We start from the raw sequence: 22,060 nt of genomic DNA on the forward strand, positions 1-22,060 counted from the left end.
TTTTAAAATACATCAGACAGGCCATAAATGTCACCCTGCAACCTTCTGAAACACTAAGTATGTGATTAGCTCAGTAAACAAACCCTGCTTTACTTCAACAGAAACTCTATATTAAGTATAAACAATGTCGTGGAAAGACTGACTAAAGAGCTGCTTAATTCTGAGAAACAAACAAAACGCTTTGATGACAAAATACAAAAACTGCACAAAATGGAGAAAAGCTGGACTGTTAAATAGCTTTTCACCTGATAGTAACAGACAGTATGGATACTGGATACTACTGGTACTTTATTTATAAGTAGTATTTCTATGTTATGCTACTTTCTACTTCTACTCCACTTTATTTTTGGAACCAGACATCCCAACACAATTTATTTGAAATCTTTAGTTGCTTATTTGGCAGTAAAATTACATATAGCAACAAATAATGTTTAAATAAAATAACACATACAATTATGAAAAGTTCTATATAATATATTTTTATATAGGAAGTTGAAATATTTTTCTGATTCCCCACCCCCTTGGCTCTTGGTTCCCTCTGTGCCCCTTCATTAAAAAAAATCCTGGAAACGCCCCTGCATCCTAATAGCATTAACACCTTATAAGGTAAACGCATTCTTTACGGCTCCTACACATCAGTCACTGGACAAATAAAAGCTTATCTTTAAATATAAATGTATTCAGTCTGAATAAATACATAAACTACACCCATTAGCCACTTGATCAAGCATAGTGCAATCTACTACCTTCCAACAGTCTGCCGTAAAGCCTTGCTTTTGTTGACTGATTCCATTGTGTGTTGTGATGGTGGTCTACTGAACTGCATTTCATTGAAATATCTTCCAAATATTTTTTTCATTCCATAAGCACACAGTGCATTTAGGGGGCAAATCATCAAATGTATGTTGTCTAGTACAAGCACTCAGCACAGCGTGGCCTCAATAATAAAGCAGAATTATCACCTTTTTGACACAGTCAGCAAAAGCTGAAAATGTGCTCTCCATAAAAGTTCAGCATGCCAGTGCCGCTGCGTTACAGGTTACAGACATACTGAGTAAACGTGGTGAGCGTACAAGCTTGCAGATGCACTTTCACACCAGCTACATAGTAATGAAAAAGAAAAAAAGAACAATGGAAAAACCGCAATCAAAGCCAAACCTGATCTCATTGGGAATCTCCTCCTCATCATATTTGTTCTTGTTCTTCCAATAGAAGAGTGTGACCACCACTAACAGGGAACAGATGACGACTGCCAGGACTCCTGTGGCAATGGTTCCTGCTATTAGACCTACACTCTGAGGCTGGGCTGCAGGACAGACAGACAAGAGGATGACATTTGAAAATGACCAGAGAGCTGGATGAGTTGGCCAAAACTACACTTAAAAAAATTATCTAGTAAACAGATTTCATTTCATTACACACAGAGAAGAGAATCAAAAAATGTATTTGGAAGTTTTCAGTCTTTTGAATATGTGGCTTTACAGCTGAAGGCCCCATCCAAAGTTGTGTTTCTTAATGTTTACAGGCCTCCCAAATACTGCACAGACTTTTTTAATGACCTCAGTGAACTGCTGTCTGTGATCTGTGTTGATTTTGACTGTGTAATTATTGCTGGGGATTTTAACATTCATGTGGACAACCCTCAGGACAAAGGGACTAAAGACCTGAGTAACACTCTGGGCAACTTTGGGCTGACTCAGCATGTAACAGAGGCCACACATAATAGAGGACACACTCTTGACCTACTGATCTCCAAAGGCCTGAGCATTTCAAAGGTTACTGTGTCTGATGTGGGCCTGTCTGATCATTACTGTGTTTTCTTTGAAAGTAAAATCTCAGCCCACACAAATATATCAACAACAGTGATCACAAAACGGTGTATAACTGAACACAGTAGTGCAATTTTTAACCAGGTCTTCCCATTAACACCTGACCTGCCCAGAGGGTCAGTCAATGAGCTCGTCAATAGCTTCAATGCTAACATGTTAAATGTAATGGACACTATTGCTCCCATTAAGGTGAAGGTTATCTCTGGAAGGAAAAAGTCTCCATGGAGAAACTCCACACTGGTGAAAAATGAAAAAAGAGAGTGTAGGAAAGCTGAGCGCAGATGGAGAAAAACAAACCTCCAGGTTCATTATGACATTTATAAAGAGAAACTTCACAATTATAATTTACAACTGAGGAATGCAAGGAGGTCCTACTTCTCTGACATCATCACTAAAAACAGCCATAATGCTCGGGTCTTATTTTCTACAGTTGACAGGCTAACAAACCCTCCTGTGTCAGTAGCAGCTGAACTTCATTCGACCATGGCCTGCAATGACTTTGCCAAATTCTTCACAGAAAAAATCCAAAAAATTAGACAAGCAATTGGTACATCAACAGCAGATCCAGGATATGTACTGTGTCCACCAAAAAACTGTTTAAACACCATGAAACAGTTTCAACCTATTAACAGCAAAGACCTGGAGGACATCTTAGGTCAACTGAACTCCTCCTCCTGCTGTTTAGATGTCCTGCCAACAAGTTTTTTCAAAAAGGTCTCAAAGACTTTAGAGTCAGACCTGTTACAGATCGTCAACTTTTCTTTATTATCAGGTGTGTTTCCAGAATCACTAAAAACTGCTGTAATCAAACCTATACTGAAAAAGGACAATCTTGACAAGACACAAATGAACAACTACAGGCCGATCTCAAATCTCCCGTTTTTAAGTAAGATCATTGAAAAAGCAGTTTCTCAACAGCTCAGTTACTTCTTAAAACAGAATAATTGCTACGATGCCTTCCAGTCAGGTTTTAGACAGAACCACAGCACTGAAACCACTCTGACCAAAGTGTTTAATGACATATGTCTGAATACAGACAGTGGAAAAATGTCAGTCTTAGTTTTACTGGATCTCAGTGCAGCATTTGATACAGTTGACCACAACATATTACTCAAACGACTGGAGAACTGGACAGGTCTTTCAGGAACTGTACTAAACTGGTTCAAAACATACGTAGAAAACAGGAAATACTTTGTATCAATAGGTAACTTCACATCTGAGCAGACAAGTATCACATGTGGAGTTCCCCAAGGTTCCATCTTGGGACCCCTTCTGTTTAACATCTACATGCTCCCACTGGCACAGATTATAAACAACAACAAAATAAACTACCACAGCTATGCAGATGACACACAAATATATATCACAATGTCACCAGGAGACCGAGGCCCTGTACAGGCTCTTGGTAAATGCATTGAGGAAATCAATGACTGGTTGTGCCACAATTTTCTCCAGCTAAACAAAAACAAAACTGAGGTAATAGTCTTTGGCGCCAAAGAAAAACGATTACAGGTCACCAGAGAACTTCAATCTATACATCTAAAAACCACAAACCAGGCGAGAAATTTGGGTGTAGTGATGGATGCAGACCTAAACTTAGAAAAACACATTAAGACAATAACAAAGTCAGCTTATTATCACCTCAAGAATATATCAAGGATAAAAGATCTGATGTCTCAACAGGACCTGGAAAAACTAGTCCATGCATTCATCTTTAGTAGGCTTGATTACTGTAACAGCATCTTTACAGGTCTACCTAAAAAATCAGTCAGACAACTACAGCTCATTCAGAACTCTGCTGCTCGAGTCCTCACTAAGACCAAAAAAGTGGACCACATCAGTCCAGCTCTGAGGTCTTTACACTGGCTGCCTGTCCGTCAGAGGATAGACTTTAAAGTTCTGATGCTGGCCTATAAAGCTCTGAATGGTTTAGGACCAAAATACATCAATGACCTCCTGACCCAGTATGAACCATCCAGATCCCTCAGGTCATCTGGATCCGGTCTTTTATCAGTTCCCAGAGTCAGAACCAGACACGGAGAAGCTGCATTCAGCTTTTATGCTCCTTATATCTGGAACAAACTCCCAGAAAGCCTCAGATCAGCTGAAACACTCAGTTTATTTAAATCCAGGTTGAAGACTCACCTGTTCTCAGCTGCATTTGAATAAAGCACCAAATCCACACTTTAAGCTTAAATTTCAAAACTTACATTTAACTACTGATTTTATCTAGTGTTCTGATTTTATCTGTTTTGATTTTATATACTGTTGTTTGTTTGTTTGTTTGTTAATTAGTTAGTTAGTTTATTTGCTTGTTTTAATCAATTTTAAATCATGCTTTTTATTTGTTCTTGTTTCTAATGTCTCTGTAAAGCACTTTGAATCACCTTGTTGTTGAATTGTGCTATACAAATAAACTTGCCTTGCCTTGCCTTGCCTTGCCTTGCCTTGCCTTGCCTTGCCTTGCCTTAATATAGCTCCTAAAATACATCACTAGATCTGTATGTCAGGTATTTCAGAATAATATAAGGTGTCACTACAATAAGACACAAAATAAGGTGTGGTCCACACTTGATAATAACAGACTGAGCACACAGTGCAGCTTTTATAGGCTGAAAGCCACATAAGAAACTAGAACAGCTGATTATCCTCCGACATCAGGCAATTGCCCACCGAGGCTGGCAGCTTCCAAATCGTCCAATAAATAAATAAATAAATAAAATATAAAAAAAAACCAACCCATTTTTGAATATTGAAAACTTTGTCTTGCTTTAATGAAAGAGCCCCAGATGTACTAAACTGACCTTTTCTGTGCCAAATAACAATTTTCAGCGCCCAGCTGACACAACTTTACACAACAGATGTACTTGCCAAAATAAATAAATAAACAAGATTCTTTCAAGTCTAACGTCTGACTAACTTTGTCAAAAAGAGTTTGGGACAATCCTTGTTAAACATATACATCATGCCTTTTATTTAATATATGGCTTTGTAAAAAGCAATCTCTTTGTCATAATTAATGGATTCAAATTGTTTTTAATAAAAAAATAAAATAAAATCTCATTCACGAGCCTTTACGTCTGTATTGTGTCAGCAAATCACAAGTCTGGCATGTCTGGCAGACTCAGCACTCTGATACAGAGCCCCGGCCTGTCACACACTGTCAGATGACCAAAAGAAAACAACATGTTACAGCCCTTTCTGTCAAGCTATCAAAACTGCCCGACCCTGTCACTTTTATCACCTCTGTTTTTTTCCTGGTGTCAGATGTCAAGTGCTGCCGTGTGCAAGCGGCTCTGACTGTGCCCTTTGTTTGGCTGGATTTTGTCACATTTGTTTGTTTGCTTATGTCTGTGTTTGACGGCTGTCAGTCACCGAGAAGACTTCTGCTCTGCCACTAGCAGCCTTTCCATCTTAAACAAACAGACACGTGTCACCTTACCCGTGCCTGTGATGTTTGAGTATACTTACGTGCAACAACCTGCAGGTTCAGCAGACAAGTGCTCTTTCCGATAGCGTTGCTGGATGTGCACTGGTAGAGTCCTGAGGTGGTGGTGCTGATGTTTCTCAGTGTGACAGTGCCCTGCATCTGGTCTAAAGGACACAAACGCACGCACATACAGAGAGCCACATAGTAATTAAAGTTTCTAAAACACAACCATATGGACCCTGTGTTGTAACTCGCACATTTAAATAATTCAAACACACTTACATTGATTTATACTTTTAAAAACTTCCGCTGAACAAGTTATACTAACTACCAATAGAGGGTGCTATTGTCTTCTTAATCCCAGTTGTGCAAATATGTTGTTCAGTAGAACAATAAAACTGAAGATTCCTTTTTCATAAATGATGAAAGGGTTGAGCTGTACACTACTGGATTCATTTAAATTGCATAAGCTTTTATTCATTTATTTGTTCTTATCTTGCATATTTCCGCTGTAGAGGAAGTCAGCCAGATCTTTAACTGTTCTCTTAGCAATGACATGACAGATGTCATAGCTCTGTGCGTCAAACTAAACACACAGAGGAATAGGAGTGGCACTGGATTCCAGGATCCCTTTACAGTTTGAATGAAATGCAAGCAGAAGAAAACAAACGTGAATATTTAAAGATACATTTGTTATGTTTGTTTGCTGTTTTTTTATGTAAGCGGACATGTCAATTGTAGTCATCAAAAGGTAAAAACTTAATATATTATACATTAATGCAAAATTTATTTTAGAGGCTGTTAAATTATTTATACTGTAAATAATACCTGCAGCTATAAGTATAACCTCAGTAGTGAGTCATATTTTGGGCTACATGTTGCAAAACAAGCTAACAAGTGTGGTTTTTTCACTAATGAAGTGGATTTATTTTATGGCTGCTAGTCTGTTCCATAAATGCATGGACTAAAAACTACTTATTAATTCTAGGCTTGACTACTGCAATTCATTATTATCAGGTTTTCCTAAAAACTTATTAAGTATCCTAAAAAGTATTCAGCTGATCTAAAATGCTGCAGGACAAGATTCACAGGGACTAGAAAGAGAGATTATTTCATTGTTTCCCTGTGAAACCCAGAATCAAACTTGAATGATCAGGCACCATCTTATCTTAAAGAGCTCATAGTACTGTATGACCCCATTAGAGCACTTAGACTGCTGGCTTACTTGTGGTTCCTTGAGTATTTAAAAGTAGAATGCGAGGCAGAGCCTTCAGCTTTCAGGCCCCTCTTCTGTGGAACCAGCTCCCAGTTTGGATTCAGGAGAGAGACACCCTCTCCTGAATCCTAACTGGGATCCAGCCTAGGCCTAGGTCACCTGATCAAGCCCTAACTATATAGTTGGGGCTCGATCAGGTGACCTAGGCCTAGGCTGCTGGGGACGTCCCATGCATGCATTCTGCATTTAAGCATGACTTATTATTCATTGTTGGCTCTCTTCCACAGTGTGGCTTTTGGCTTCCCCTCCCCTAGCTGGTTGCAGCACATGGCCGCCCCTCCCTGAGCCTGGTTCTGCCGGAGGTTTCCTTCTGTTAAAAGGCAGTTTTTCCTTCCCACTGTCACGAAGTGCTTGCTCATAGGGGCTCATTTGACTGTGGGGTTTTCTCTGTATTATTTTAGCTTCTTTACTTTACAATATAAAACACCTTGGAGCAACTGTTGTGATTTGGTTCTATATAAATAAAACTGAACTGAACTGAAATGAACAGTGTTCACCAATACACATTAAAAATACTCGTGCACACAGATGAAACTTTACAGTCTAACTGAAATATTGAAAAAGAAAAAGAAAACAACAACAACAACAACAAAATCTAGATTATTTAAAAAAACAATTTTTGTGACAGGTTGTTTTTGTGTCTTTGTTGTTTGTTTGTTCATTTGTGCTAACGCCACTCCATTTTGTGGTGAGTCAGATTCTTTGAAGCGCTTTTCGATGTTATCATTTCAAAGGCCTGATTGCCAAAATTGCAAATTAGCATATCACAAAAGAAGATAATTGACATTTATTCAACCACCTTTGCAGCCTAATTTGCAATTATGATTTACTGAGTACACATTTCCTATTCTCCCTCTGCAAGTGCTCAGATAATTGGACTCATACCTGTTAACAGAAGACTGTTTCACTTTTATGATAATATGCTGTCTGCAATTGATGTGACTTTTGCACAGTGGGCTTTCTACTGACCAGTAGTGTACAGACAAAGAAAGATACCAGTGATGAATATTATTTCACTGTGCAGTGGGCACAGCTGGAAAAGAAAGGAGAGTGCACCACACCAGTCCTCTCTGATGCTGAAAACCAAATCCAACTCCAGTTTCTGTAAATGTTAAACGCTGGATGGCAGAAGAAAGTTATTGTATGTATTGCGGTCGCAGCAATGACACAACTGCAGATCTCACAATGGCACGTGTGGGCAGAGTTGGTATTCAGCATGAGGAAGGAGCACCACAAAGCAATATCACTTTGCTCACTTACAGAAACACATTGCTGACACACACACAAGCTCATTCACAAATTCACAGGTTCGAGTCACTACATCCATCCATCATCACCCTCAGCAGGGTCAGCGGAGGAGGATAGTCAGGAAGGGGGCAGTAGTTCAGGCCTGGCACATGACAGGTGGCAGTGATTTGGAGTCTGAGCTACGCTATGCGTGTGAGATTTACCAGCGAAGGTGGGGCAAAAGGGAACTCCGACGGCCAGCTTGTTTGTAATACCTTGCATGGCGTTGTGCGGCAGCTTGGGCAGCGCGTCCAGCTTCTCCCAGGAGTAGGACGGCGTGGGAATACCTTCCTCTGATTTGCAGATCAGCATGATGTCACTGCCTACATCCAGCGTCCCCTGGATTCGACACGCTGGCACCGAGGGGGGCACTGGCAGATGGAGAGAGTGGGCGGTGGTGCGTTAACTACTTTACAAAAGAAAACTAATTTTTTTCCAAATAGGGGAGAGAATTACATAATTTAAAAAATGTGCAGTCTCATTAATCAAACAGTCAAATATGATGTTTTTCTTATTAAAAGGACTCCTGACAAATTGAACAGTTTCCACTTTGCCACAGTGATGATTGTGCTGTTTATCTTCCTTTAATAAAGATCTGCAGATGGTAGAGAAGAAAATAAGACAAAACCTTCCTTTTTGGTCCTTTACTGTTATTAGCTGGCACTTGAGATGCATTTTTAAAAAAGTGAGCGCCACGTGCTCTCAGGTTATGAAGTACGCAACACTTTCCCTTTCTCCTTTTTATTTTTGGAGTTGTGGAAAGAATAATGAAAGAAATGTGCTGGTGTACACTACCCAACACTGTGAGTCCGACGACACCAATGCTGCGCCCCCCTCTGTCTGGGAGGTTGTTGACCAGGCACTGGTAGGTCCCAGTGTCGGACACCTGGGTGTTGTTGATGAAGATGGAGGCACTTGTGCTTGGCATGGTGGCAACGAAGCCCACACGACCGTTGAGGTGGTTGGAGAGGCTGAAGACCCGACCGCCCTGGTAAATTATCACCTGGATAAGGGACCAGAGAAAAATTTAAATTAAACTCAATATTTAAAATACTGTTGCACACAGTGTCAATTTTACTGTAATTTAAAAGATACAGATGAGGACTAAATTATTACCCCCATTGAAAATGTTTTTTCAAAGGTATTTTCCAAGTGCTCTTAAACAGAACAAGGAACGCAGTTTTTCCAAACATCCTATTTGTATTTTACAAACTGAAACCAAAAGTATTTAATAATAACCAAAAAACTATTTGGCCCTCCTTATGCTAATGTTTGCATATCCTTTTGTCTGGATCACAACCTGCAGTTGTTTCTTGCAATTTCCACAAGTTTAACCCACGTCGCCTGAGCAATCCCTGCCCATTCTTCTTTAATGACTCATAAGCTCCTCCAGATTTGACGGTCTTCTGGCATGGACCTTGGTTGTCAGTTCATCCCAAAGATTTTCATAGGGATTCAAGTCTGGGCTTTGTGCAGACCAGTCAGTAACGTTCACTTTGGTTTCCAGGAGGTAGCTCTTCACTGGGAGTGACACATGTTTTGGGATGTTCTCATGTTTGAAAACAAAACGACGACCTAGACCTCGTTTTGCTGCTGAATGCTTGAGGTTTCCTTTCAAAAACATTCATGTATCCTACTTTCCTTATGGTTCTTTCCACCCTGAGGGGATTGCCCATTCCAGACGCACTGAAGCGTCCCCACAGCATGATACTCCCACCACCATGTTTCACTGTGGGGATGGTCTTCTTTGAGCCAGATGCCTCTCCCTTCTTTTTCCAAACACAAGCAGCATCTCTTTGGCCAAAGAGCTTCAGTTTCATTTCATCTGAAAAAGTATGCATAATCTAAAGGTTGTCCTAAGCATACTTGTTGTCTTCTTTGAGACTACATTTTCCCAACTTGGCTAAGTTATTCACATACCGCTGCCAGGCTTGTTCTGTGTTCGGTGCTGCATGGCTCTCCTTAAATTTCTTGAGTTCTTGACACTTGAAACGCTATGATAACTTTTTCTATCCATCTCCTGCTTTGTGAGCATTCAGTCTAAACTGATTTATTTTGCTTTTGGTATGATGCTTTCTCAACTGACAGCGCCAACCCTTGCAGTTTTTATACTGTTCAAATTGAAAGATAACACTCAGTTCTAACTTCATTTTACAAACTGAGCATTTCAATATTGACTGGTAATTTTATTTTTCCTATTGTGCACAAATATAAATAATTTATGCTAGTAAAGTTAAAAAATGCTGGATTCAAAATCCATTGCACTCCTAAACAAGCACTTGGGAAAATTTTGACAATAACAAAAACTTTAGATTTCATAGAGGGACGAATGATTTTTGTCCTCACCTGTAGATGACGTTTCCTTTAGTGTTACACATCACTCTCACTAGAGAGAGACCTATTTCTACATAGAGGCTAAAAATAGACAGTGGATAGAATGGAGCAAACTGACTTATTTCTCTGGAAGAAACAAACAAACAAACAGACAAACTAAAAAAAACCTTTTCATTTGTAAGTGGCCCTTTCTAGCTCAGTGGGTAGATTTAGGGGGAGAAGTACACACTAAAAGTATGCTTTCATGCTACTGTAAGGCTCTTCACATAAAAGCATGCACTAAATGTTATGCATAATTGAAAACATTTTAAATTAGAAACATATAAACTGCAATATGACCAATCTGACAGCAGCAATGCAGGCAGACGTCTGCACAAAGAGGTCAAACCCAGCAGGAACTTAAGGCAGAAGCTATCATTTTATCATTACATCCGTGACCTTTGAGAACAATCACAGACTCCACACTTGGTTCAGGTTGAGCTGATCTTGTCTCAGGATTGAAATTAAAAGCCAATGAAAGACCAAGTTGTTTAAAAGCTTCCCAGAAGCTTCAAATTTGGCCCGAACAGCTCGTTTGTGAGGCCGAGCCACATGCAAAACAGCTCTCACCCCTCAGCTGGGCCCACACAAAGGATGAAGGACCCACGCAAACACACAGTACATGCACACAAGTCTGGCAGTCATGACACGCGCGCACCAACTCACATGGTGGCGCGGCGCATACGCCTACACACAAAGCGTGGTGGGGAATCAGAGGGGCTATTCACTTTGCTGAAAAGAGGCCTCATTGAACTGTTCAAAGACCCAGGCGGAGAGGCAACCAGCACCAGTGTGTTCTCGCCTGAGTGTGCACGGCTCTGTGTGCGCGTGCATGCATGAGAATGATAGTTCGGATGAAAGTGCAGGAGTGCGTATGTGACCGTGTCCTCCACCGCTGCTTAACGATTGTAAATTGCGTGGCAGCAATTTCCTGAGTGCAGCACGCTCGCTTTGTCCTCTTATGTGCAGATGAATAGGCAGCTCCTCAGCTGTGATGAGAGCCTGCAACTGCATCTCTTCTGCGTGTGTGTGTCTTTCACTGTAGATACATTTTGTCACAAGGAGTGTATCAGTTGTGAGCAGAGTGTGCAAGTGTGTGTGTGGAGCATGGAAGTGTTTGTGACTCTTATGTCACAATAAGTGTTCCTCCGTTTAATAACTGCCCATTCTTTTCTTTCCTTCTATGTGTTTTTTTTGTAATGGGTTCATTTGTGCATACCTCTCTGTTTCCTTTCTCTAACACATGATCTGACCTGGCTCTATATTCCTGATGACCCAACAATATAATCTGCATGCTCGGGGAAAGCGATCCAATCAATCGGCCTCGCACACGCCGTTTTGACTGGGCTCGTTTTGAGTGTGTGCATGAATGAGTGGAGGATTAAAGCAGGTCCTAACCTGTGCTGCAGATCAAGCCCATTTTGGCAACGCTAACTCCTTCTACTCTGCAGGTATTAATTTTAGGAACAGAAACAAATGCCCGATGGATTAAGGAGAAATAAATCAAGCCAATGTATGTTTAAAAAGATGTTAAAAATCACAAGCATGAGAACAGTGGTGCATTTATGGTGCATGCCAAAAGCCCTCCTTTTTGTAGACTTGTTTTTATTTTGCATCTGTCCGCTATGTCGATCCATCCGTATCTATGTGTATGTATAAATCACCTCATTCCCTCGCGTGACCTGGTTGGCTTTGTGGCTATGAACAGATAGAAAAGAGGTCATGGCTGGCACTCAGATGGCAGACGGCCCTAAGAACTCTAGCTGGACTAGCTGGATACCCAACTGGCCCAGTGGTAAACCTCTGTTTCATCCTTTGACTCCTAAAATCCTACATAGATACAGTACAAGCATCTGCACAAATTGTGCTACATCCCCAGTCGTTCTCCTGCTGCGCGATATACCCTGTAAGTGTGAGTAGCAAACGAATGCTCATAGTGAACTTTCAGATACTGCTGTACCAGTTTCGTACTCCTATTCCAATTCTAACTGACCGTGCAAGGACCCCCTGGCCCCTGACATGCCAGATACTGTCATCGCTTCAATAAAGCCTGAATAAATCTCTAAACCCTCACAGCTCCCTTCAATCTTATGACTATAAGCTGCAACTGTTATCTCTTTCTATCCTTTGAGACATGTTCTGAACAATATGGGACCAAACCCCATTTTACTAATATACTTCTGGATTTACCTCATTTACCCTTTTGACTCTAGTACATATATATATATATATATATATATTTGACTCTTTTGCCAGCACATTTTCACACATTGCCAAATGTTTAAAATGCTTGGTCAGTTGGTGTGGCACAACAACTGACCAAGAGAATGAAGTGATGGGAGGTGTGAGAGGGGTCCTATAAGAACCCTCTCACTTGTAACTGATCTAATGCACAACTCTGTTTGAACTAAACCTGTAATCTCACTGGCCTGTCTGATAATCTGAGCTGTGTCTTGTGTGTAACAGTGGGGCTTGTACTTAGATGAAATACTGAAGGTCAAACTAGATTCACTGAGACTTCAAACTTCAGACAGCACTGGAGAAACTGTGCCTGGAGTCACTCACACGAAGTACGACTCCCATAAAATTGAGTTGCTTATAAAGTGCCCATGTCGTTGGCCTAAGCCTGGAACGGTATTAAAAACTCACCATAATCACGATAACCACATTCCACTGTAAACTAAAAAAAACTCCCAGTATTAATAAAAAGGATTTTTCCCATTAAACCATCCTTTGGAAATACACTTGTAAAACACAAAAATTATATAATATAACATAATAAAAAGCAGAAAATAAAAAACTAATTAAGTTGACTCTGCATACTCATGTCCCTTGAGGTAGACAAGTGGAAAAGTAATCAAATATATAAATAAATAAAGTAAAATACCTGTCTGCTGATAAATACAAAGTACAGTATAGTACAAATATACTATGGAAGCACATGTAAATGTTCGGTGTGGTTTTGCTATATAAGTACAATGTATGCTAAGACGTTACGTTTAATGGAATCTGCTCAAATTAAATTGACTTTACAGGCACACAGGCTATATTCTCGTTTAAAGATCAGCATCATTTCTGCATCACATATTCTTTATGATCTCAATTTCACAGAATATTCATTTCAGTGATGCGGCACATATTTTACTATATCAACATTATATATATATTTTAAGCTTCTTTTTCCAGGAACTAAGAAAAAGAGGGACTTAATCAGGGAGATGACCAAGGTACACAAATATTGAAAATGAGAAACGTTTTCATTAGTGCTGAGAAAATACACCTTTCTCTAAAACTTTTGATCATCAACTGCAACAACAAAGAAAACAATATGCAATTTTACAAGATGTCCCGCCACAATAAAAGCATTTTTACAAAAGTTGGAGCATATTTAAGCATAAGGACCACCGATATCCAGCAAATACCTTTAAGAGGATGAACAACAGGTAAGTGTTGAGTTTGATTGTGTGTGTGTGTGTGTGTGTGTGTGTGTGTGTGTGTATGTGTGTGCGTGTGTGTGAGGCCAAGACTTCTGATCTCCACAGCAATTTGTCAGACAGATTACATCCACAGAAAACAGCACATGAATATGCAAACATGCAGGTACACTTCTCTGAGCTATGCACCAACATGTTAGAATCTGGAGTTTAGCTTGTCTGGTCATGAGAATAAAAATGACTACAACTGGAATTAGGTAAAAGTTTACACAGTTAGAGATTCAAGCTTGAATTCTCTGAGCACTAATAAAGAGTACACTTAACTTCACAGCGCTTTACTTGTTCAACATTTTGTCATGTTAGAGCTTTATTCCAAAATGGAGTAAATTTCCAAAGATGAGCCCTGCCCCAGTACGAGAACCAGGTTATCAACAAGGATGTCTCTGTACATTGCTACACTCACATTTCCCTCAACCCTGACTAGTCTCCCAGTTCCTGCTGCTGAAAAAACACCCCGCAGCATTATGCTGCCACCACCTGACAAGATGATGAGTGGTGCTTGATTTCCTTCAAACTTGACACTTGGTATTCATGCCAAAGAGTTTAACCTTTTTTCATCAGACCAGATAATTTTGTTTCTCATGGTCTAAGAGTGCGTCAGTTAACTTTTGGGAAGCTACGGGCCTGCTGTCATGTGCCTTTTACTGAGGAGTTGCTTCAGTCTAGTCATTCTGGACCCTACCATGCAGGCCTGGTTGGTTGAGTGCTACAGAAATGGTTCTCCTCTGTCCACATAACAATGCTGGATCTCTTTCAGAGTGACCATAGAGTTCTTGGTCATCTCCCTGATTAAGTCCCTTCCATCCCGATTGGTCAGATTGGCGGGCACCTCTAGGAAGAGTCCTGGTGGTTCCAAACTTCACTTTGGATGCACTGTAAGTGCTTGTTCAGTGAAGCTCTCACATTATTGCTCCTTTACATCAGCGATCCCCAACTTTTTTTGCGCCACGGACCGGTTTATGCCCGACAATATTTTCATGGACCGGCCTTTAAGGTGTCGCGGATAAATACAACAAAATAAAACTAGTACCGGTACCGGAAAAAAGAAAATTTATTCATAACACACGTGAAAAGACTAAGGAAAACCGAGTAAACGATAAAAACGATAACAAAATAACGCTGAAAACCGATAAAAACCCTGAAAACTATACATTTCACACCTGAGCCTCAACTCTCGCGGCCCGGTACCAAACGACTCACAGACCGGTACCGGTCCGGGGCCCGGGGGTTGGGGACCGCTGCTTTACATCACAATTTTGTTGCTATAGGAGAGATGCAACACGGACGATACTGGCTTCTTGTCATATTATAGTAGGTTCAGGTACACAATTACTGATGGAGGTTTTCCTCAGTATAACTGAAGTCATGGAGACTTTGCACGGTGTAGTCTATGTCATATAAAGTGTAAAAGAAAGCATCAGGGTGGAAGTTTCCATTAAGGTGTCCTACAAATTTCTGAGTGGGCATCATCCCAAGATACCAGCCAGATGTCCTCAGCTAGCTTTCTCTATCATAGTGAAAGAGTGTGTGTTGTACTGCAGACTCCTCCATGAACATATTATTAGTTGTCTGTTTTAGAAATCACAGTTTTTCACAGTTTTATCACAATGTGTGAAGCATTTGAGCAAGTTTTCAAGTCTAATTTATCATGCTTTGGAATCTGAAATCTCTGTGAACTTCAATATGTAGCACCTCATGTGTCTGTTAAATATGAAACTACAACCACCAGCTGGCTATCTTAGCTAAGCTTAGCTGTTTCTTTAATTATACAGTGGTGAGAACCCAAACAAAGTAGATGCTTTGGTAACCCCTGTTGCTATCTTGGAGGTGATGCTATAACCTTCAGGGTAGCCTTAGAGTCTAGGAGTGTAATTGGCTGACATGGCCACTAGATAATGCTCATGCATATGCTAGCACTGTTAAATACTTCAAAGCACATACAAACCACATGCACTCAATTGTTGTTTTGTTTTGGTGTAGGTTAAATACGTTACCTTTATTACTTTTATGCATGTAATTATATTGGTTTATGTTTGTGATAGATGTCTTTCATCAAAAAATACATGCCGTGAAAGGTAATTGAACCCATTTTTAAATGGCAAAGCCTGGTACTATCAATGGGCATTCGTTTTTACCATAAAATAGAACAAATATCTTTTGGAGGTCTCTATGTGTGAACTATTTCATGTTATATAAAATGGTCATTCATATGCCAAAGAAAAGAACAGAAGAAGACTGAAGGGAGGGATTTTTTCTGCTGAATCTACAGCTACTATATTACCTTATGCTGAGCAGCAAGAAGCAAGGTGCAAATACAACACTAATGTCAAGATCTTTAAATGTAATAATGTGTAGGAGTTAACAGTTCTGGAGCAACATTAACATTCATTTGAGGTCAGTTTCCCCTTCAGCTCTGTTTTGTTACCTTAACTCCTGGGGGAAATATGTGGCTCTTTAGACTCTAGCTAATTGCTTACCTTCTCTGTTTGTTCTCCAGGTAGTATATATATATATATATATATATATATATATATATGTGTGTGTGTGTGTGTGTGTGTGTGTGTGTGTGTGTGTGTGTGTGTGTGTGTGTGTGTGTAGCTTTTTTTTCTGTTGGTTTAAGAAAAAAAGAAAAAAATCACAGGAAAATGCTGAAAGTGAATCAGAAATGACTGGAAATTATAACAATAAGTAAAAGATCCTAAAAAGCACAGAGCTGAGGATGAACTTGAGATAGAGTTTTTTGGGTGGTTGTCAACTCTTTACTTGTTTAATAATACAGGCAGACATTTTATCCATTTTTAAAACATACACCAAAATATATTCTAATGGAGTGATTTGGGGTTTATTGTGACTTTTAACTCAAAATACAAATTACTTTGTCTCCAGAGTAATTCCTTCATACATCAGGATCCCAGCAGACAACAAATGCACCAGCCTGTCACACTGCCTGCTCTCATAAACAAAATATATAGAGCTCATAGTTAAGTTCCCACAGCCTATAATGTGGGGTCGACCGTGTAAGCTAAAGGCTATGAAGTAGATAGTGATGCCTTAGACAAAAATGCAATAAAGGTAGCGGGGAAAACAAATAGCTACATTTGCACTTTTTAGTGAGGCCGACAAAGTTTTGCCGTCGCCTTCTAACAGTTCATGATTCGGTACGGACCAACACGAACATGGCATTTTGAGGAGAGAGAGATCTGAGTGGTCATAGTGTGTGCTCACTAAAGTGCTAATGCAGGTTGCGCAAGTGTATGGAGTTCTGTTCAGTCATTTTTAATGGCTTTCAGCATCAACTGTAATCATTTATGACAAACACACTCTTCCTCTCTCTAAAATGACCTTGTGCGTGTTCTGTCGCACCACGCAGCACTTTATTTCATCACACACTTTTTAGACAGCTCCCCAATTTCAGCCATACAAGCGACAGGTGTACACATGACATAACCATGCCATGATGTGTGAATTTCTGGATGTATGTACTCACGTCAGTATTCGCACTTAGACTGTGCACTTTGTCTACAGACTTCACACATGAATGCATACTGTATATAAGCCCCGCATGTAGGCACGTGGATCCGCACTACATTTGGACCAGCAGTCTGTTCAATTCCAGTTTGTGTGCGTGCATTTGTGCATATTTGTGTGTCTGTGTGTGTGGAGAACAGCTGCGATATAGAGCCTGTCGTGGGCGTGAGTTAATTAGTGCAGAAGATGATTGTGTTATTTGGACGGCCGACCAGCACTGGGGTTCAAAGTGAAGGGAGGCAGGTGAGCTTGTATGGCCTGCAGCTGCATGTTAAACAATTCAAATGGAATCACAGAAGTCCCGCACGAGGGGATGAAGAGTGAGCGAGAGAGGGACGGAGGGAAGGTGAGAGAGTAGACTGCTATAAACGAGGCCAGATAAACAAAATGAGCATCAGCAGTCGGCGAGTAACTTAAATTTGCCATGTCTTTGCGTGTTTCCACATCAAATCAGCGCTGCGAAAGCAGTTTGAAGCTTTGGCTGTGCATATGTTGTTTAAGAGGCGTCCTGCAGCACACAGATTGTAAACTATTAATACACCCTTAAGCTTACTACTACATTACTTCTATTTTAAAGTATGGTGATCTCTATTAATTACAAAACTGATGTAGTAAAGGTGTGTTCAGATGCACTGAAAAGGGAATTATTTTTTCTGTCTGCTTTTGTTTAAGCAGTGCAACTATATTTTTGGCATATGCAAATTTAGCATGGGCTAGATAGATAGTTTTTTTGCAAAAGCCTTGATCCACCCCTAATTTCTTTTTACCTTGCCAGGAAAATTCAGAAATAGGTGCACCAATCATATTTATTTTTCAGCACAGCCTGAAATCTCTTAGACAAGCTTTCTTGTAATTTAAGTAGTCTTCAGGAATATTTCTCAGGCTTCTTGAAGGTCATTCAAAGCTGTTCTTTGGATGTTGGCTGTTGTTGTTGCGCTTTAAAGATGATTGTAGACTGCTTCCATAATGTTGAGGTCTGGGAACTGGGAAGGCCAATTCATGACTGGCTGTGTTTCTTTGTGTGTTTTTACTGTCTTTGCAGTGTGTTTGTGATCATTGCCATGCTGAAAAATGACGCTGTTGCTTTCCAGATGGTATTGAAAGGTGGATCAAAATCTTACTGTGCTTTTCTGCATTTATAACTTTGACAGACGTCAAGTTTGATGCTGAAATCCAACCTCAAAAGACCTTCAGAAAGTATAAAGAATTATTCCTCAAGAGCACAATGACAATTAGTTATATAGTCTGGGTCTGTGGGGGCAAAATATAAACAAAAGAGTCGTGCCATAAGATGTAAGAGCTACATGACACTTCCCTTTTGCTTGTTTCATTCTCTACACGTGTGATGCATTTTTGCAGCCACTCATATTCTCTTTGCGCTGTATCTGAGCACACCTTCAAACAGAGCAAACTCTCGTGTACCTGCATTGACTGTAAGGAACCCATCCACAAGATGCGCATACAGTAGTGTTGCATTAGAAAATAAGATTTCAGAAGCAGACATTTCAGTTGATGTGCAGAGTGCATGGCAACACTGACTGTGTACCAATTCAGCATCCAAACATCTACAGTTAATTACAACAATCACAGCAAAACTCTCAGATTAGTAAATAAGGCTCTGACATGCTTAATTGCACTGCACAAGTCTGTCTTCTAAATATGAAGACTATGCTTTTTAACACACCTGTGACTCTAATCTCAGCTGTAAAAGCTGTAAAAGATGACTCAGGTCAGTGGGTGGATGCAAGTGGTTCATACCTGCTCTGGCTGGTAAGCATTGGACAGCGGTGTCACCATCCAGATGATGTTGAGGTTGGTGAGGGCAGCGCTGGTGGTAAAGGAGCAGGGCAGGATGGCTGCTTGGCCACGAGCCACCTGGACACTGCGCTGGGACATTGTCACATCTAGTGCCTGCACACAGACTGCAGGAGAAAAAAAGAGTCAGTGATCAGCGTCTTGATTCTCAAAAGAAAAGCACATGCAGTACCAAACGAAACAGAGAGAAAGAGAGGGAGAGCGAGCGAGAGAGATGAGCAGATGTCTAAATTCAGAAATTCTCCCCGAAACTCCCAACAGATGTATCTTTGCACTTTGTAAGAAAAGCAGCATCTTCAAAAGGTTTCCTGAAGGCTATTAGATCCCCTAAATCCCTAAAAATGAGAACGCTTGCTTTAGTGTGTGAGTAACAGAAACGCACACACACACACACACACACAGACAGACGATACGAGAAATCCAAAGCTAAAACGCTGCCATGTACAATATCTTTAATATGTGACATTTTTTTTACAGCTTTTTCATCTTTACAGCAAAACAAACATGATTTGCTGAGAGCCAAACTCCTCGTCTGAGATGCTTTTGACAACTAACAAACAAGGCTGCACTGAGAGGGATCACATGAAATACGTAATGTGCAATTAAATGGGGGAAAAAGTGATAAGATGTCACGAGATGTTAATTTTATTCCTCTCCTAAAACAGCAACGTCTGAATCTGTGCATACTGAATGATGAGAGTAATGTTAGATTTGTTGCTTCCTCTCAAAGTAAACAACTAAGGAGCCACTTTCCTCATCTGGACTCAGCTGCCATCCACAACAGACCCACAAAGACAGATATGTACATGCTGCATCCTATTTCGAGACCGGCTAAAGACATTAAAGCCTAAATTAAGTTAGATCTCCCCCGCAAGCATGTATCCATGTCCAAAAAACCCCATTGGGAAGTAATCTTATCTAAACACGGTGAGGAGGATGATGCGCTGATATGATTACAGATAATTGATCATGTCATGTGAATCGCCCTTGTCAGTGGTAATGTAAAATGAGGATCTTAGCATTAATCAATAGTAGGAACCACCAGGATGTCAATTATGGTTTGTAGTCAAGAGTCAAGCTAGATCCCAAGTGCAAGCAATGACCACACTGCGCAATAGAATATATATGAGTAATTATTAACATTATGATAAGGAAACGAATATAAGAATTTTTTCCCATCTACTGACTCGCTTCTGCCTACTTTTGAATATCAGTGTAATATTTTCGAGCTGACAGACTGCCTGTTGCTCTCTGCCTGTCTGTCCAAAACCTGCTGGACTTCCTACGCTTTCTTTCTGCTGGCAGACACAACAGGCCCTGCAGGCTCAGAGCTGGGCCAGGGGAGATATGCAGCACTCAAACTGCTTCACTCAGTTCTGCTTTGTCAAAGATATATACTCATAAAAAAAGAGAGTCACCCCCCACCCCTACAAAAAATGCAAGCAATTTCATTTATATGCAATATTTAGAGACGCGGGATTCTTCGTTGTTGCTCACTTGACTGACGTGTGCAATCTGCAGCCCCTGTCATAAAAACAGTAAGCAGCAAAGATTTAGCTTGCTGCTCTAATCTGAACTTCCTCTGTCCTCTGTGTATGTAGTGTTCACTTTCTGCAAGGAATCAATCTTTGTTCTTAATGGGGGATTAACAGCACAGAGGAAGAAGTTCATCCGAAGAGCTGCGGCCTTAACAAGAATGCGCGATTGCATTGGCAACATGAGATCAAGTGCAAGTGTGTTTTCTCAGTGGCCACATAGGTATTAAATGTGCTTGATTTAAGGGAAGCAGAAAGGCAGAGAAAGACTAAAGTACAGAAAGAAAGAAAGAATTAAAGATCCTAGAGGAATGAAGATAGAAGGAGCATCTTATCATCTGTAAGCCCCCTCCAAGGCAGCAGTCTCTCAAGCCCACAACAGCTGGAGGGCTCATTTCAAAACACTGGATTAGGGAACCTCTGCGCACAGAGCCTGTAAGCTCCCACGACCAAAGCAAACTCACACACACACACACACACACACACACACACACACCAAACATCACAAACAAGCACCAACACGCAGTGCCAGCGAAACCAGTGCAGTACATATGCCGTGCACTGTGCCCTCTCAACTCACAGGCACATGCGTGACATACTGCTCACTACAATCCACACACTCAGACTTTAATCAATGTATGTCATTGGTGACATGTATGTTAGCCCTTTGGGGACACATCTAAAGGACAGGGACGAGAAGTATGGTATTGCTTGGCATTGCCTCATTATTGCGCACACTTCTGCCAAAGCTTTATGCCAGCTTCACTCAAGCATGTCTGGTAGACCGTCGCTCTTCCAGAATCCATCCTGTAATGGGTTCAATATGTAAGGGATGAACAGTAAGCCAGACACAGTCAAACATGACCACCCGCATTTAAAAAAAAAATAAACTAAATAAAAAATCAGTACAGTATTGTATTATAGCTCCAAAGGAGCCACTATGGCTGAGGTAAACCATGTTTTCTAATCGCTAGCAGAAAACAATAAAGTACAAACTGATTTCAGGAAATAATCAAAGACAGGTCAGGGCTTGATACAGTAGTCCTGACATTATTTTTGCTGTAGTCTAAGATATTTTGCATTTATGACCAGCACTGAGTGAAGCAAAGAGTCATCCATTCTATTTTTTTAACCCTTTAGGCCAAATTTATCACATTTGATACATGAGTTTTGGAGACTTCTACATCATCAGTGGGATTCTTTACAATATATACTTAATTTTCAAAAAAATTTAAAAAAAAATTCTGGCTTGAAAGGGTTCATTTCTGCAGGCTAATGTGCACAGTTGTGACGTAAACATCCTATCACTCTCTCTAGGTTTTACCGCGTAAGCTTTATCATTTTCCTGTTGACAAACATCCCGTTCCCTCCTGCTGTCAATTCCAGCCCAGAGGCGCCCCGAGGCCGAGGCCAGCCTGACTGGTACGAAGCTGCACAGAGTAACTATGCTAATCTCTGAGGCTGACCCCTGGCTGCCCACAGTTATGTTTAAC

At 40.5% G+C, this 22,060-nt stretch overlaps 1 protein-coding gene and 1 long non-coding RNA gene across 3 annotated transcripts in view; one reads left to right on the plus strand and one right to left on the minus strand.

Annotated features, from left to right (window-relative positions):
• The window catches only part of LOC146653709 (uncharacterized), a 364,224-nt gene that overhangs the window by 240,700 nt on the left and 101,464 nt on the right, over positions 1–22,060 (plus strand). The gene's annotated exons all lie outside the window — the stretch shown is intronic.
• Positions 1–22,060, minus strand: part of igsf11 (immunoglobulin superfamily member 11) — a 122,661-nt gene that overhangs the window by 4,726 nt on the left and 95,875 nt on the right. The window contains exons 3-7 of one of the 2 annotated variants that reach the window (XM_085380335.1): positions 18,976–19,139; positions 8,618–8,825; positions 8,038–8,193; positions 5,301–5,423; positions 1,159–1,306 (exon numbers count right to left, since the gene is read on the minus strand). In XM_085380335.1, coding sequence (XP_085236461.1) covers positions 1,159–1,306; positions 5,301–5,423; positions 8,038–8,193; positions 8,618–8,825; positions 18,976–19,139 — 799 coding nt within the window. Of the gene's footprint in view, positions 1–1,158; positions 1,307–5,300; positions 5,424–7,986; positions 8,194–8,617; positions 8,826–18,975; positions 19,140–22,060 lie in introns of both variants that reach the window. The other variant, XM_085380334.1, reaches the window with a different exon arrangement.

Source organism: Rhamphochromis longiceps, linkage group LG14 (genome assembly GCF_057381845.1).
Source record: "Rhamphochromis longiceps isolate RC_006_pf linkage group LG14, R_longiceps_female_GT1.1, whole genome shotgun sequence".
NCBI classification, from domain to species: Eukaryota; Metazoa; Chordata; class Actinopteri; order Cichliformes; family Cichlidae; genus Rhamphochromis; species Rhamphochromis longiceps.